At 38.3% G+C, this 17,247-nt stretch overlaps 1 protein-coding gene across 1 annotated transcript in view; it reads left to right on the top strand.

The window, feature by feature from the left end:
• LOC128015103 (ubiquitin carboxyl-terminal hydrolase 43-like) overlaps positions 1-16,966 on the top strand; it is a 24,623-nt gene extending 7,657 nt beyond the window's left edge. Inside the window, exons 3-11 of the mRNA XM_052598798.1 lie at positions 2,625-2,676; positions 4,422-4,530; positions 7,140-7,240; positions 10,520-10,597; positions 10,748-10,877; positions 12,778-13,105; positions 13,573-13,731; positions 14,091-14,252; positions 14,413-16,966. Of these exons, the coding sequence (XP_052454758.1) occupies positions 2,625-2,676; positions 4,422-4,530; positions 7,140-7,240; positions 10,520-10,597; positions 10,748-10,877; positions 12,778-13,105; positions 13,573-13,731; positions 14,091-14,252; positions 14,413-15,455 (2,162 nt within the window). The 3' untranslated portion in view covers positions 15,456-16,966. The remainder of the gene's footprint in view (positions 1-2,624; positions 2,677-4,421; positions 4,531-7,139; positions 7,241-10,519; positions 10,598-10,747; positions 10,878-12,777; positions 13,106-13,572; positions 13,732-14,090; positions 14,253-14,412) is intronic.
• The last annotated feature ends 281 nt before the right edge of the window (positions 16,967-17,247 follow it).

Here is a 17,247-nt window from a genome sequence, read left to right as displayed (position 1 = left end):
CTGTAGAACATCACCATGCGATTAATAAAACATTTGAAATCCAGGTCTATCCTGCATCGTAAAGGTCCAGTCTCCCAAATGTGCTTGTGCTTGTCAAGTGATTCATTCAAAATGATTTTTAGAAATACTGCTACAAGAGGCAATTCAAGATGCACAAAGACATTAATTCATATAGCTAATCAGTCAGCTCTGTCAGAATCAATAATCTAAGTAAGTAAACTGCAGCACAGGAATCCTCTTGCCTGCTCCACCTCCAGCTGCACTGATGGCCTGGACTCTGGGGAGTCCTGCATCTGCCACAGTCTTCGTCACTAACCTCTAGATGTCAATCAGAGCTGCACACAGTCTCGCTCCCTCACTCATGGACACAGAGCTTTGGGTGGAAACAGATGACGGGTATTCCCCTGAAACACTTATAAATGTCAAGATGACATTTTAGGGCCTAAAGAAGAGAGGAGAGAAAGCGAAAGAAAGTGTTTGTGTACTGCACCTTAATGGCAGATGCCTGCAGCCTCTGGCCCACATTTGATAGAGGAGAAGTCTCACTGATTCAACATTCGCAACAAAAGATAAAAGAGCTGTACCAAAAAAAGTAGGTTTCAAATTTCAAGCTGATAGGGTGTTTTAAAGGTGAATTGTGTAATTTTCCTGTGCCAACTTAATGTGTAGAGACAACTTTAAATCCATTCGCAGGTTGAATTTCCTAAAGAGAATGCTTTGACTCTGAGGCGCTTTTAAGATATTGCTCTGTTTGCCAGATCAGTCTGATGTCAACCACTTCTAATTCAACCAATGTTGTCAATGTTGTCAGTTTCCCTGTAATATCTGATTTCTGAGAAACTGACTGTTTTGCAGAGTGCTTATTTGTTTGGTGTAGTAGTCTCGCATAAGTGAGGAAAGTGGTAACACTGTCAAGTGAATTCTTAGGGACTATGTTGCCAAATGAGTATTTACAAAGAGAGAGTGTTAAGGTAAATAATATTGTGAGTGCTTTTGAATTTGTGACGATCGCGATCCAGTAAAACACAGGGAGAGAGATAGATCCAAATACAGGTATGATTTAATGGGGTAATCCAAATCAAAGTCAAAGCAAGCCAGGGTCAAAACCAGAATGCAGTCCAAAATAAAACAAACAGGGAAGCAACAGGAAAGGGAACAGGAAGGACAAGAAGACTGGGATCACGAAAGGTAAGGACTCCATCCAGACAACAGGAAAAGACTGGTAAATATAGGGATGCTAATAACATCCCTTGGGGGGTTGGAGGGCCAGGTCCTTAGAGGGAAACAGAAAGAAAGACACAGACAAGAAACACAGGAGGGAGGTGGAGCAGCGGAGGATCAGGGGGAGGGACGGAGGTCCATAGGTGGAAAACAGACAGAAGAACAAAAACAAAACAACCACAAAAACACAAGTCCAGGAAGGACATAACGTGACGCCCACCAGGGCGGAGCAGAAGACCAACACATCCGTTCGGTCAAAACAGACGCCCCCCAGGGGTGAGCAGAAGACCACCTCATCCGTGGGAGGACAAGTCTGGTTGGGCAAGTCTGAAACAGAGAACATGAACAAGTTAAGGGTAGCCTCCGTGGCCACAACAGGATCAGTCGGGTGCTCAGAGAGTTCGACTGAGACGTGACAAGACTCTGGAAGTTCCACAGAGGCGAGGAGAGACTCTGGTAGATCAGCCGAGCCGAGGAGAGACTCTAGTAGTTGAGCAGAGACATTGAATGGCTCTGGTAGTTCAGCAGAGACGTGGAGAGGCTCTGGTAATTCATCAGAGACGTGGAGAGGCTCTAATAGTTCAGCAGAGACGTGGGGAGGCTCTGGTAGTTCATCAGAGAAGTGACGAGACTCTGGTAATCCCATGGTGTTTATACTGGATTCCAGAAGATCAATGCTGACTTGACTCAGCTCATGAAGATTATTGGTGACTTGACTCTGCTCATGAAGATTATTGGTGACTTGTTTCTGTTCATGAAGATCATTGGTGACTTGCATTTGTTCATGAAGATCAATGGTGACTTGAATTTGTTCATGAAGATCAATCTTGACTTTCCTTTGTTCATGAAGATCACTGGTGACTTGACTCTGGAAGGTAAACGGTAACTAGCCCTGACTCTGGAAGGTCAACGGTGACTAGCCCTGACTCTGGAAGGTCAACGGTGACTAGTCCTGACTCAGGAAGGTCAACAGTGACTAGTCCTGACTCTGGAAGGTCAACGGTGACTAGTCCTGACTCAGGAAGGTCAACAGTGACTAGTCCTGACTCTGGAAGGTCAACGGTGACTAGCCCTGACTCTGGAAGGTCGACGGTGATTAAACCTGATTCTGGACCGGCGGCCTTCCTGGGCCGTGGCACTGGACCGGTGGCCATTTTAGGCAGTGGCGCTGGGCTAGCGACCATCTTATGCTGTGGTGCTGGGCTGGCGGCCATCTTGCATTGTGGCGCTAGGCTGGTGACCACCTTGTGCTGAGGTGCTGGGCTGGCGGCCATCTTGTGTAGTGGCGCTGGACTTGCGGCCATCATGGGCTGTGGCGCTGAGCTGGCGGCCATCCTGGGCAGTGGCCCTGGGTCGGCGGCCATTCTGTGCAGCGGCGCTGGGCTGGTGGCCATCTTGGGCAGCGGCGCTGGGCTGGCTGACAATGCGCTTCCTCTCCCCTCTCCGTCTGCCATGGTGAGACGGTGGCTCCGATCTGTTCCACACATGCCCAGGGTCGAAGGGTGGCCATGGTGGAGAGCGATGCTGGACCTCCTCTTGACCACTAACTCCTTTGTGACCTCCCCTGGTCCCACGGAAAACAACCAGGCGGGTTCCCTCAAAACCACTCCTATTCCACTCAGTGGTTGGGGAGAAAACATGAAAAGACATACCATTGGATCTAATGGATGGAGTCCTTCTGTAAAACACAGGGAGAGAGATAGATCCAAATGCAGGTATGATTTGATGGGGTAATCCAAATCGAAGTCAATACAAGCCAGGGTCAAAACCAGAATGCAGTCCAAAATAAAACAAACAGGGAAGGAAAAGGAAAGGGAACAGGAAGACAAGAAATCTCAGGGACGAGAAGTCTGGGATCACAAAAGGTAAGGACTCCATCCAGGCAACAGGAAAAGACTGGTAAATATAGGGAGGCTAATGGCAATTAGTTGAAGGCACCTGGTGCAATTAGCAGGAGTGCAATTACTGTGATGAAAGGATAAGACTAGTGGAATTCTAGTGCTTACGGTGAAGTGCCTAAGGGGAAGTGAGTCCACTAGTGGACACCCAGGGAAACAGAGACTAGACAGCGTGACAGAATTCATGCTATCTGGTTGACTATATTGTCTTCTATGTTGTATTTTGTTGTTGTTGTTGTTTTAAATAGTTTATAAATGATGACCAGCTGGTCTGGCCATTCACTCACTCATTTATTTTATATATATATGTGTGTGTGTGTGTGTGTGTGTGTATTTTAAAAATTCTGCAAATTCACTTTCTCTACACTACAGGGACAAATAAAGTAAGCTAATTAAGTAACCAGATTAAACAACATAAACCACTCTACAGCTTATTCTGGCTAATAACTGCTCATCTAGTCAGAAAGTGAAAGTGAGTTCCAGTATAACTCGTGTTGCTGTCAATCACAGAGAAATAAACAAACAAATTATTTTTCAAAACTCGGTTAATGCGATAATCCACCCCCCAAAAATATGATGTTTTCAAGAAAACGTTGTCATTATTTTCAGTGGTGCTGGAATGTCAAGATCTTGAAATGTTGTCACTCATGAATTGACAAAATATTCCAGGAAGTATATGCTTATTAGCATATAATTAAAAATAATGGAGTAAAAATTGTTTAACACATCCAGAATGTCCACAGACTATCTAGACTATCCACAGACTATCACAGAGAACAGAATCTTGAAAGCATGACTTGTTAAAAAGAAAACCATGTGTCCTCTCCTTCTTGCAAAGTCAACAAATCACATTAGAGCTTGCTGGATTGAGAAAGTGCATATTTTAAATATACATATGTTCTCTTATGCATCAGATTGCCATACATATATTAAAATATGCATCAAATGGTCGGATAATCTTAGACTAGGGATAGATAGACAGACAGACAGACAGACAGACAGATAGATAGATAAATCTACAGCGATATCATTGACTTGATTGCAAATTAAAACAGACACTATTTCAACTGAACAGAGATGACATAACTGAATTCAATGATGAACTGCCTTTAACTATCATTTTGCATTATTGAGACACTGTTTTCCAAATGAATGTTGTTCAGTGCTTTGGCGCAATGTATTTTGTTTAAAGCACTATATAAATAAAGGTGATTGATTGATTGATTGATAAATAGATAGATAGACAGATGGTTGTTCAACACAGTAAAAAATTACTAAATCATGTTTTTTTTTTCTCTATAGGTTTGGGCCTCCATTCCTGATGAGAGTAGAAAAGACTCTGTCTTGGGCTCATCTGCAACAGAGTGTCTGCAATAAGCTTTACTTATTTAAAAAAAATGCAATCATAAAGGTGAGTGCACATGTGAGTTGAACATAAATGACTACTATCAGGTTTTGATGTTCGCTTCATTTGCTGTGGTTATAGTTAAAGTAATTATAGGATACCGAATCTCTTTATTATCACAGAAGCCTCTCGGCAATTATGACACCGCTCTCCCTGCAAGCTTAAATACGCACATGGGAGAAGGATAATCATAGAGACTAATGAGTTGAACACGAGATGGAGATATGAGGTGAAAGAGAGATGGCCACGAGTATAGAGTATTTTTCACTTATTAAATACAAACTTGAAGAACTTGATTATTTCCTTGTAAGTTTAAATATGCAGGAATGTCATTATACTTTGTAAATGTGTCTGCTTTCCCAAAAAGAAAGACTAGTTTAACTTGGCTAAGTTAGGCAATCATCTTAAGTTAAAATGTAAAATACATTTTAATCACCTTATTATATGTGTCATATGAATATGTTTTACTGACAGTTTACATTTATCGAATTAACTAACACATTAAATGCAACTTTGAACAAAGTCTTTGAAACTGGATGTAACTGGATAAGAGCAGTCCTGTTCACTGGCTTTGTTTTGTTTTTCTATGCTAATTCTCACAACTTATTTTTGCTTACAATATTAGACCTGATAGATTGTATAGGAGCCTTGCGCTGCACAACAATCTAAATGTGTTAGACTGTATTTCAGAAAATGAATGAGAGAACGCCACAAGAGCTCTTACAGTGTCTCCTAATTGGTTCAGTACAACAGATTGGCCAGTACAGCAGAGAGCAGAGCTGTGTTTTTGTAATGTCTTCACAGCGTAATAAATTAAAGGACCGATATAAACTCACCTTCTCAAACAAAAGACTGCTGCCATTTTCAACTGTTCATTTGTTCCTATTAAATCTTTAATTTATCACTCTGTACGCTTGAGTACAGCTCCAGCTTCAGAGCCTGGTGTTCCTCTTCCACAGTTCCAGTATAACTCTGCTGTCATTCCCAGAGAAAGATAGAAGCAAATTCCTTTTTTAAAACTGTGATGTTTTCAAGAAACTGTTTTCATTATTTGCAGTGGTGCTAGAATGTCAATATCTTGAAATGTTAACACTTATGTATTGACAGAATTTCCAAGGAAGTATAACATACAGTTTAATGGGGTAAAAATTGTATTTAGCAAGTCTTGGTAAAGCATAAACCTGAAGCTTAAAGGGTTAAACAGCTTGATTCATATATATCGTTTTATGATCTCTTAATCAATCTCAGGAGGAATGGACTTTTAATGGAAGGACAGAAACCTCTCCGGTTTCATTAAAAAATAACTTCATTTGTGTTTTAAAAATGAACTAAAGTCTTAAGGATTTGGAGCAACAAGAGAATAAATAAATGACAGAATTATGATTTTTGACTGAATTAATCTCTTCTGAAGAGGCTTAATCAGGTTATATGACAAACATATTTAATTTAGGCTCTTATAGAAACATTGATCAACACATACATAGAGAACATGTCTGAGGACTTCCAGAAAATGTCAGCGTTAAAAAATGTTGCAAAACTATCAGAGTACAGTACATATTACAGTATACAAGGGGAAGTAGCTCAGCTCCAATATAACTTTACCTTTGAGCGGTTGTTTAGCAAGAATTATTCTCGGAGCAAGACAAGTAATACTCGAGGAAGGGCTCAAGGGGAACATCTAAGGATCTGTCATGCATGCCAGCACAGCACTGAGGAAGCCACATGCTCTCCAAGAAGAATATTACTAGCTACTCATCTAAAGTTTGCCAAAGACCACGTGGGTGAGCCAGAAGACTATTATAAGAAGGATGTCTTCTTGACAGCCTAAATATAGCTACTGGTTTAAATGAGAATCATTACATCTGGGAAAAACCAAAACAGTGCATTCAATAATATTACCCTCAGTCCAACCATAAAGCCTAAAGGTGGCATTATTATTGTATGGGGCTGATTTGCTGTCTCTGGGACTGGCATCATCGATGGAAAGATGAATCCTGTGTTTTAGGGTATCAGTACTTGAAATGAAGCTCAACAGAAAGTGGGTCCTGCAACAAGATAATGACCTTAAAGCATAAATAGGGCTGATGTCCAGAAAAAGGTACAGAATACCTTTGATCGCCATTATTGTCATTCAAGGTGTTCAAACCAGATTCTGAAGGCTAAGTTTTACTCTTAAATCAAAATTATCAGATCTGATCAGATCTGATTTATGCATACTACTGTTCAAACATTTGGGTTAGTGATTTTTTTTTTTTTTTTTTTTCTGAATATGTCTGGAAACTGTGCAAAAAAAAGCAGGATTCTTTCATAGAAAGTGAATTTTTTTTGTAACAATGTAAAAGTCTTTACTGTCTGTCACTTTTTATCAATTTAATTCAACATTGTTGATTAAAAAAGAAAAAACATAATGACCCTAGACTTTTGAATGGTAGCGTAGGTCATATTTATTTAGAAAAGCAGAACATTTTAAGGGTTCACAAACTTTCTAGCAACACTGTTCACACCCTTATAAAAACAAAAAAAATCATATAATGACTTTTAGTTAAATTAAGCTGGAGGATATCAATACATTGATGTCACATTTGTGATGAGTAGCTTTATTTTGCCTTCCACAGACTGCTGAACTCTTTAGGATGCGTGTGGTGGGTGGGTCAGCTTCCTGCAGTTACCTGTCTCCCCACGACAGCAGACCTCTCTGTCACCCGACCGTGGACAGGTGAGCCCACATAACCCACCCGAAAAAAACGAAACGCTAAATCCAGACTACTGTTTGAAGGTTTGGGGGCGGTAGAAACAGTTGTGCTTGCTTAATATTTTTGTGGAAATCACGATACATTTTTTTCTGGATTATTTAATTAATAGAAGGTTCGAAAGAATAACATTTATTTAAAATAGTTTTTTTTTTTTTTTTTTTTTACAGTGCTAAATCAATTGAGTGCATCCTTTCCTAAATTGGAAATTATTAATTTCTTAAAAAGCAGTCATACTGACCCCAAACGTTTGAACTGTAGTGTATGTCGAGAAATTCCTTGCTGCAGAATGTTTTCTTTACACCCTGAATGCTCATCAGTGCCGCTGAAGTTAATATCTCCAGCTGCTTTAAACTTTTTAATTGGTCTCCAAACACCCACATCACAGTATTTTAACCTAGTTTGCACTAATTGTATCGTCTCCTCTGCATCCTGTTTGCGAGGCTCTAGAGAGACAAACCCAACAAGCCAAACCATGAAGAGCTCATCCTCTCAATGCTGTAGGTGTATCACACACATTCTCAAAGCCAATGATCCATTTCTCAATTTAAAGAGCTTAAAACTCAGTTCCACAGTCGTGACGGCAGCCTCGTGCGCTTCTGTGCCTGCTATTCTGGGCTGTTTTCCTCCCTCTGAAGTCAATATAACAGAATTATGGTGTTTTTATTTGTGAATGTGTTCGACTTTAAAGTTGATATTTAAATTAGAGTTCAGTAGAATGGAAAGGATATTTAGAGCAGAATGTGTATGAAAACACAAACTAAGGGGTTTGAAGGCTATGTGTGTGTGTGTGTGTGTGTGTGTGTGTGTGTGTGTGTTTGTGTATGACAGTAATAGATGAAATGACACAAATATAAGAAGTTTCTGAATTACATAATCTGAATTATTTTAGTATTTTTGGAGGGGTATGAAGTCACAAATGTCAGAGTGATACAGCTGTCCTGAAATCATAATGAAAATAAATGTAATTAAAATACATGTTTGAAAAGAAAACCTAAAATAATTTGTGTATAATAATTTATTAGAAAAATACTGTTTCTAAAAAAAAAATATTTTTAGATTAAAAATAAATATGAATAAGAATAAAAAAATAATTAATCTGCTAAATGAGACTCATGAGGTGTGACCATGAAAGTCCTGGTGCATCTAACATACGTAAACAACAAACCCATGGAGATTTCACGATATTTGCGATAATTTGTGATATTTTTCTACAATACTTTTAGGTTGCATACTACACATTTGGTCATATTTTTCTTGAAATTGGAAAAAAGATGTTTGGTTGGTTGTTTTTTGTTAAAATTTTGTACATTTCAAGTGCTATGGTATATGTAGTTATTAAACCTAATTTTGGGAGCAGTACACCAATCTAATCTTCTAGTTAATACCAAGGTCTAAAACCAGCATCTTACCTCATCTTGTTAGTTCTTTTGGCATCCCTCCTCTTCCTCCTTTTTTGTACAGTTTTGTACAGTTTTGTACAATCGGAGCATGAGTAGAATATCATCTCTAAGCCCCTCTATACAACAAACTCATAAAATAAAATCACCATAGTATTACCATCTGATAGCATCACTACACCAGGCTACTAGCTCTGTACCTTTTGCTTGGTGCAGATTTGAGAAATGTGAATGCTGCAGAGGTATCTGCTCATACCAGCAAGTCCTTTTTGCAATCTCTTCCATTCCTGTCATTGTATAAACAGGTTGTTTATTTGAAATTATGATGTTCAGATGATAGCAGAGACATTTCATTTCTTATGTGGTTTACCTGCTGTTCACTGACGCAAGCTGCTGCTCTTGTGCGCTGAAAGCCAGCAGTTGAACTATGCTACTAATCAAGTTTGTCAGCCACTGCTGAAGATGTATTCATTCATCTAGAGGTTTCACAAGCAAGATTGAGTTACTATAAGAAGACCACATTTTCCAAGTAATGACAAGAAGCATATGGTTGCCACAAACATTTACTGTATCATCAAATAGATTGTTCATACGAAACCCAAGTCCAGGGAATGGAGAAAAAGCATGCAAAGTCTTAGGGTAACTCCAGAGACAAAGTGTGTGTGTGTGTGTGTGTTAGCTCCCCAAATTTCAGGTTGAGATGAGGTAAATTGTTCAGTGTAAGACAAGATAAGTTGTTCGGCGTAAGATAAGAAATCCCCTGCGCATGTGTGTCACAGCTTTCTTCTCAATAGACCAGAGTTGATGAATTTAAGTGAATTCCCCTCACGTCTTCATTATTGTTCCCTGCTTTAAATCCTCTCAGAAACAATCGCAATTAACGCAGATGGACTGCATGTCAGAATTAATTTGGCTTTATCCCAGCTCTCAGAAAAACTTTGTTTGCAAAATTGCACAGGGTGAACAGTGAGGACCAACGCTGTGAACTCTGTCTTGTGCTTTAGCCAGGTCTTTATTGTCGTTTGTGTGACTAGGCCATATACTGTATGAGTGATTTATTTTTTAAGTCTGAAGACTTGTAATGAGAGTGAGACCTATAGATGAATAATACTGGTAATTAACACGAGTAATAAAAATCTATTTTAAGACTAGCAATTTAAAAGGATAAATTAACTGCTCATTGTTCTGTGACTTTTTTTTTTGTTATAGCCTTTTCTCTCTCCCTCTGTTTTCTTCATACTTTTGTCTTGTTTTGCAATGATAAAATAAGTGAAAGTACATATTCTAGAAAACAAAATTATATTAGTGGCATATCACAGCGGTAAGAGATAATTGTTATAGTTATAGTGTCTGGTCATGACCCAGTTTCATGTCATACCTCCCCTCTGGGTTGTTTCCCCGCCCCTTACTCCACAATTAAACCTTTAATAAAATTGTAGTAAAAATACTTTATTTTATAAAAAAAAATGTGGTTGTTAATATTAGTGAAGGAGTTCTGGATTAATAGAAACTTCAAAAGAATGGCACTTATTTGAAATCAAAATGTTTTGTAATATTGTAAATTTCTTTACTGTCTCATTTGATAAATTGAATGTTTCCTTGCTGAATAAAAGTATTATGTTTAATCTTACTGACCCCAAACTTTTGAAAAGTAGTGTAAATACAGTTACAACAAATAATAAAAAAAAAAAAAAACAATGGCACAATAAAACAGAATGGCAGTGTCAGTTTGCCAAAGTATGTAGTGACTTAGAATTGAAAATAAGCTTCACAACACTGATTGTAGTCTGCCCCCTAGCGTCTGAATACCAAACTCACTATTTAAATCGTGTCTTTCTCTCCCAGGGCCCTGAAATTATGTGGTCCTGGTGGTCCTCTGCATGTGAAGCTTGTGATTGAATGGGAGAACAGAATCAAAGAGAGGTAAGATACATGCTGCCTCATATAGGGATCTTATTTACAGGCAGACACATTCATTTCATTTAAAACCACCATATATGTCAAATTCCCAGAATTAGTAGGAATCTTCTCATTTGAAAGTCATAAGTCCTGTGTGATTCATATCTCCTTTAGTCTCTTCGGTAACATTCAAGAGGAAGTTATTGAGGATGCAGAGAGTGTGAAGATCCAGCAGCAGAACCATGTACAGCAGCACAGCTGCACGCTGGATGAGTGTTTTCAGCTCTACACCAAAGAGGAGCAGGTACTCTCTCCTCCAATCATACACTCCATTTATTTTTTTATTTTTATTTTTTGTACTGTTTTCTTACCTGCATAGGCTGCATTCATTTCAGCATAAGTATTAACAGTAATGTGAAAATTACTATTAAAATATGAATTAACTATTAATTAACTTTTAAAATAATTATTTCTATTTGAATATATTCACAAACATAATTTACTCCTTTAATGAGAATGCTGAATTTTCAGCAGCTATTACTCTATTCTTCAGTGTCACATGATCTTTTCAGAATCATTGTATGGTGAATTTGTGCTCAAGTAAAATTCCTTATTATTATCAATGTTAAAAACGTAATACTTTTTTTTTTGGGGGGGGGGGGGGGGGGGGGGGGGGGAAGAACAGCATTTACTTGAATTAGAAATGTGAATTAGAAATGAATAGTTTGTAACAATGTGATTGTATTTAATGGTCACTCTTTAGGTTCCACAATAAAAGCAGATTGTAGAGTTAGAAAGACATGGGGAGGACTTAATAATGATTGAATCTTCAACTAGGACTGAAAAATACCACAGAAAATGTATTCTTTTATTTATTTATTTTTTAACCTATCATTAGTTTTTTTTTTTTTTTTTTTTCTCTAATGTTCTATTCTATGGTCTGTCTGGTTATGAGTATAGTGCCTCTGCAGACACTGAAGTGGCATGTTGCTATCATCTATTTGTTGTCTCAGAGCCAAATGTTTAAGTATATAAAGTGAGTTCAGATGAAAAGCTAAACTAAAATCAGCTCTTAAAACATGAAATGAACATGAAGAAAAATACTGGAAACTGATTACACCGAAATCTCTTGTGATGTAGAGAGCTCTACAATTTAACATAAGAGCCATCCAATTATATAATCTGTATTCTAGCAGAGCATTTATGTTGCTAGGTTCCTTAGGATCTGAATCAATTATGTTGTTAGGATGTTCAGAGCTTTTGATTTAATTTTATGTAGCGGTTATAATTGTTCAGATTAAGAATTTATTTCAGTTAAATTATTCAGTTGAAGTATTTCACATAAATGGACAACATGCTGTGTTTTTGTATGCAAAGGGGAAAAAAACACTCTTATAGATCAAAATGCACCAAAGAATAACTTCTGGTGGGCAATTGTTAAATAAAAACGTTATTTTTGACACTAGTGGGAAATAATACAGAACAAAATGTTCTCTGCAGAATCTACACTTGCAAGTCAAGGTGTTAGACATTTCATATTCAAGGTTATTCTTGCCGAACAAATGGAGCTGGTCTCCCACCTACTTTTGTCTTTGTCTCTCACATCCCACAAAGGTCACTCTGAATTCAGTTTCTCTGTATACTGCCTGTTTTTGACAAGGACCACTTGATAAATCTTACCCATAAACCCCTGAGAGTTGCCTCATTATGATTGGCTCTACAAATTATTATCGATCCTCTAACAGTGTCATGTCATTACTGAGGAAAGACTTCCACCAGGACTACACTTATGGGAAAAAAGGATTTTAACTTGCAGTGCATGTGAGATATGACTGTCCAGCAGGATTTAAATTATTTATTTTTCCATTCTAAATATTTTGCAGATATAAATAACATTTTATTGATGTTGTGTTGTTCTTTCCTCTCTGCATGTTCACTGGAATGTAGTTTGTTTCGCAGGAGTGGATTCCAGAGATATAGATGTTTTACCGCAACACACTGAGACTAAACAGGTTCAGATAAAAACGTGCTTTAGTCGACCATGGAGAAACCTGCATTTCAACAAACCCAAAACAGAATGTTATTCATAATCTTACATAGGGAGTAGCTGTCTAACTACATCGACTGACTACGTTTTCTGTGACATGCATCACACATGAGAAATAGACTATGTTTAAAGCAAATGTTTCTATTTGCCCTTGCAGCTGGAACCAGACGATGCATGGAAGTGTCCTCACTGTAAGCAGATGCAGCAGGGGATGGTGAAGATGAGCTTATGGACCCTGCCTGACATCCTCATCCTGCACCTCAAGCGGTTTCGGCAGGTGGGCAAGCGGCGAAACAAGCTCTCCACCCTCATTCGCTTTCCTATAAGTGGTCTGGATATGACTCCCCATGTGGTGAAACGCAGTCAGAGCATGAAGAATCTGGCCCCGTGGCCTTCAACTTGGAAACATGGAGATACTGACTTCCTTTACGACCTGTATGCAGTCTGCAACCACCACGGAGGCATGCACGGAGGCCATTACACAGGTGAGCGCAAGAAGCAGGAGGTAGTTTGTCCATCTTAAAAGCATTTTTCTATTTACATAATCTGGGAAATATTTCTATTTCTATTTCTTTTTATATATATTTTTTTACACTTTTAACACTCTGTAGTTTATTTGTCGAGTAAATGTCATGTAGTTTAAATACGTGCATTATAGGTGAATTCGTATGTATTGTGTTAAATATTATGTGGTGAACATTATGTTTTAAACATATTTTTTCTATTCTTTTTTAATAGAAATGAATGCCTTTATTCAGCAAGGATATGTTAAATTGATTAAAATAATGATAGTAATGATTTATATTAGAAATATTAGAAATATATTATATATATTATATAAATATAAATAATATATATAAATATATATATTAGAAAAGATTTCTATTTAAGATTTGTACATACATAACATACACCATTCTAGCAGATTACAGCATATGTCTTTGTAAAACAGCCTACTGTAGGAACTCAGTGGATGGCCACTGGTACAGTTATGACGACAGCAGTGTAGAGATTGTGCCAGAGGAGGAACTGTGCACACGGGGGGCGTATATCCTCTTCTATCAGAGAAGAAATGTCATCCCGCCCTGGTCCGCCAACAGCTCGGTCAGAGGTGAGTAAATGAGCCTTGTGGCTACATTCCAGATGGAGGCTGACTGACCTTTTTCCACAGAGGATCAACATAGAAAGTAGCCGAAACAGTTTTTTCCTGATATGTACAGGAGAGATAATGTTCCAGTTACGGAATTTGGAGTGTAGGTTCAGATTTTCTGTCTGTTGTACAAGTCATTTTATCTTAGAAGCTCAATGGACAGTACTTGCAGTATGCTTATTGCCCCAAAAATTCATTTCCACTTGTCGCTTCCCTATCATTCTTTCATTTTATCAGATGCCTCTGCATATACAATGCAAAATGAAGGGTCAGTGAGAGAAACATGGATCAGCCACTGTCTGTATTGTCTCATTGTGCAGGTTCCATCAGCTCCTCCATGTCAGATCACTGGCTCATCCGTTTGAATGGTGATAGCAAAAGAGGAAGTATGGTTTCACGGTTTTCCACAACATGCCCTTCTTCCATCCCAGACTCCCCAGAGTCTCCCGTCTTCCAAAATGAACCCTCAACGGGAGAGAGAGGTGAGTTTAGCCAGCAAGTTTGTTGTAAATACGAAATGTAAATACAAATACAAAAATGATGCACCTTGACAGAGATTTCATCATAGTTCTTCACTTGTTTTGCTGTGGTAAAGTCTTTCCAGCATGTGGTAAATGTTGTATTAAATGTCAGTGTCTTTAGGTGGGTTCGAAAGCAGACCTTTCGTGCGAGGAATCCAAGGGCGTAGCGTAAGCATGAAAAGTCCCACCAAAACCAGGGTGCTCCCACTGCGATGGTCCTTTGGAAACAAAGACCGCCACAAAGCTGCCCAGCAAGATCCTGGCCAGGCTCCTGCAGAGCTGGTGGAGTATCTAGAATCTGGCAGAAGGCCAAGATGCACCAAAGACCCCATTGTTGCCCTAATGACTCGTCCTTCAGATAAAGAAAGCGGTAAAGATAACGATACAAAAAAACCCACAGCCAAATCTTCAAGCCACGGCAGCCTCGGACCTCTAGAGCATCTCAAAATACCGCAGGGTCAAGAAATAAGTAGCTCAGAGAAAGCAATGGGCCAACAACCAAGCAGCAGCAGTAGACCAAAAGAAGATGGAACTTTGACCAGACGGAGCAGCAGAAAATCGAAACAGGAGCGATCGCAGTCCAGAAACGGCTCCGGCACAGGGATCCAATCCAATTCCAGTGGTCCAAGAGGGTGGGAAACAACAAAGAGGGATAATCCAAGCAAGGAGCAAGACCAGCTAGAGGAGAAACAGAGAAAGGGCCAGGAGTCAAAACGTCCTGATAGTGTCTTTGCATTCCTTAAAGGCGGTTTCATGAAGAAAGACTCGCTTCGGAGGTCTCGAGACAGTGAATCTGTGAAAAGGGGTGATGCAGAGGTGAAGAGTCCATCTGGAGATACTCTCTCCAATGGGACACACAATAGAACTTCAGAAGTTCAAGCTAAAAGCACAAACCAAGTTCGTAGCAGACTCGGTGGCGAATTTGCAAATGGCAAGGTGACTCATGGGTCATCAGACATCAAGCGCTCACAAAGTTCTTCCAATATTCAAAGCAAGGCTGATCTGAGTTTAAGAAGAAGTGCATCTTTACACAGGAACGGCACATTGGCGGCCAAGCCACAGAGTGTTCCTATGGACAGGGGCTCTCAGACCACCCTGCAACGCACACGCTACAGCACAAACTCACTGGGCAGAAAGAAGGCAGTACCTGAATCAAGCTTCTGAGACTTACTTCACTACACCCAAATATCACAACAGCGTAGCGAATATCTAAAAACCCACGTAAGACCTATGGTAAGAAAGATAGGTTTGAAATGATGGCAGCACAATATGAAGTTGCACATACATTTGGAACTAGTGGATGGTATTTTTGTTTACTTATATGAAGTGCCTGTGAACCAGAGCTATTTTTTTTAATTGTCAGTTTGTGTTTTGGCACTGGAAGTACATTATACGCTGGCCTCTGCACCATCATTTTGAATTGAAAAATTATTTGCCTTGGATTAGATTTTTTATGTGTCACTAAATAGATTTATCACCTGTAATACATGAAGGGAATAGTTCTATATAACTTTTTAGTTTCATCTTTTATGATTCTGCCGATTGTACTGACTGGCTGCTAACCTCCCATGGGTTTTCATGACATTTAACAAAGATGTCAGTTCTTGCACTTTCAGTGAATTTATTGCACCATTGTCTGACTTAAACGTGTTCTCAGACCAAAACACAGAGCTTATTCATTTTTCCTTGTTTTGCATTATGCATTAATTAGACATTTACAAATCTGTATTATAAAAATGACTTTTAAAAAGTATGAAATCAAACTGAATCTAAAATGTTTGTGCTTTAGGTGAGATATATTTCAATGGATGGCATGTTGACAACACAATGTATTAGAACAGCTAAGTAAAACAGGGTCACTTATAAAAAGCACAATCACAATAACCTCACTTTTAATCTGTAACCTAACCACCTAAACCCAGTTTGAATGCAGTAACAAGAGCCTGTTTAACTTAAACGATAGTACACCAAAAATGAAAGCTGTCATTGTTTATTCACCATCATGTTGTTCCAGACATGTCTGACTTTTTATATATATATATATACAATAGACCACAAAAGGACATGTTAAGCAGGATGCTCATGCTGCTCTTTCCTATTCAAAGAAATAACCAGCATGCTCCAAAATGACACCATTAACCCCTACTGTGTCTTGTTTGAGCCATACATTTTACTAGGGCCTCTAAATGATAAACAAATCAAAATGTTATTAAATCCTGTTCTACATGTTTAACACAATCTTCCACAAGTCTTCTGCCCTCTGATTGATGGTATATGGTATTTTTATAGAGAACAATGGTTCTAGTATAATTGTAAAAATTGTGGCACGTCTTTTTGCTTTGAAACCTTGATTATTGTACATGTAAGTAAATGTAAGAATAACTATTGTAGGAATATTAATATTTTAAGATTTACTGGACTGAAGAATGTAAACAAACACAAAATTATTAGTGGATAATGATTGACCTACATTTCCTTTTTCCTTACACAAAGTTATTATATGGCTTCAGAACACTTGAAATGTATCAGACATGTAATATGGACTACTGTTAGTGTGCTGTTAGATATATTTTGAGTTTGACACCAACTAGTCATTGTTGACTTTTATTGTATGAAAAAGAAGAGCAGTGTGAATATTCTGCTGATAATCGCCTTAGGGGTAAAAAAAAAAACAACACCTGAAAAAAAGAAAGCTTTGAAACAATAATTATGTTATTAATTTTTAGGAAATATTCCTTTAATCTAGCTCATCTGAAAATGTTTGACATGTTTAAATAACGTGGAGATCTAGAAATACCAATGACTGCAGAATAAAGAAAAGCCTCGATGTAACCAGTAAAGTGACCTTAGAATATAAATCCAAGACACCCATTGTGTTTGGCTCTAATTGCTTGTAATAACACTCAAATTGCCTCCTTCCAATTTGGACAAATTGGGTCTTTATGTCCATTAATCT

This window comes from Carassius gibelio, chromosome A6, assembly GCF_023724105.1.
Source record: "Carassius gibelio isolate Cgi1373 ecotype wild population from Czech Republic chromosome A6, carGib1.2-hapl.c, whole genome shotgun sequence".
NCBI classification, from domain to species: Eukaryota; Metazoa; Chordata; class Actinopteri; order Cypriniformes; family Cyprinidae; genus Carassius; species Carassius gibelio.
The sequence above is the reverse complement of the archived record's forward strand: the minus strand, read 5'-3'. Positions and strand labels throughout refer to the sequence as shown.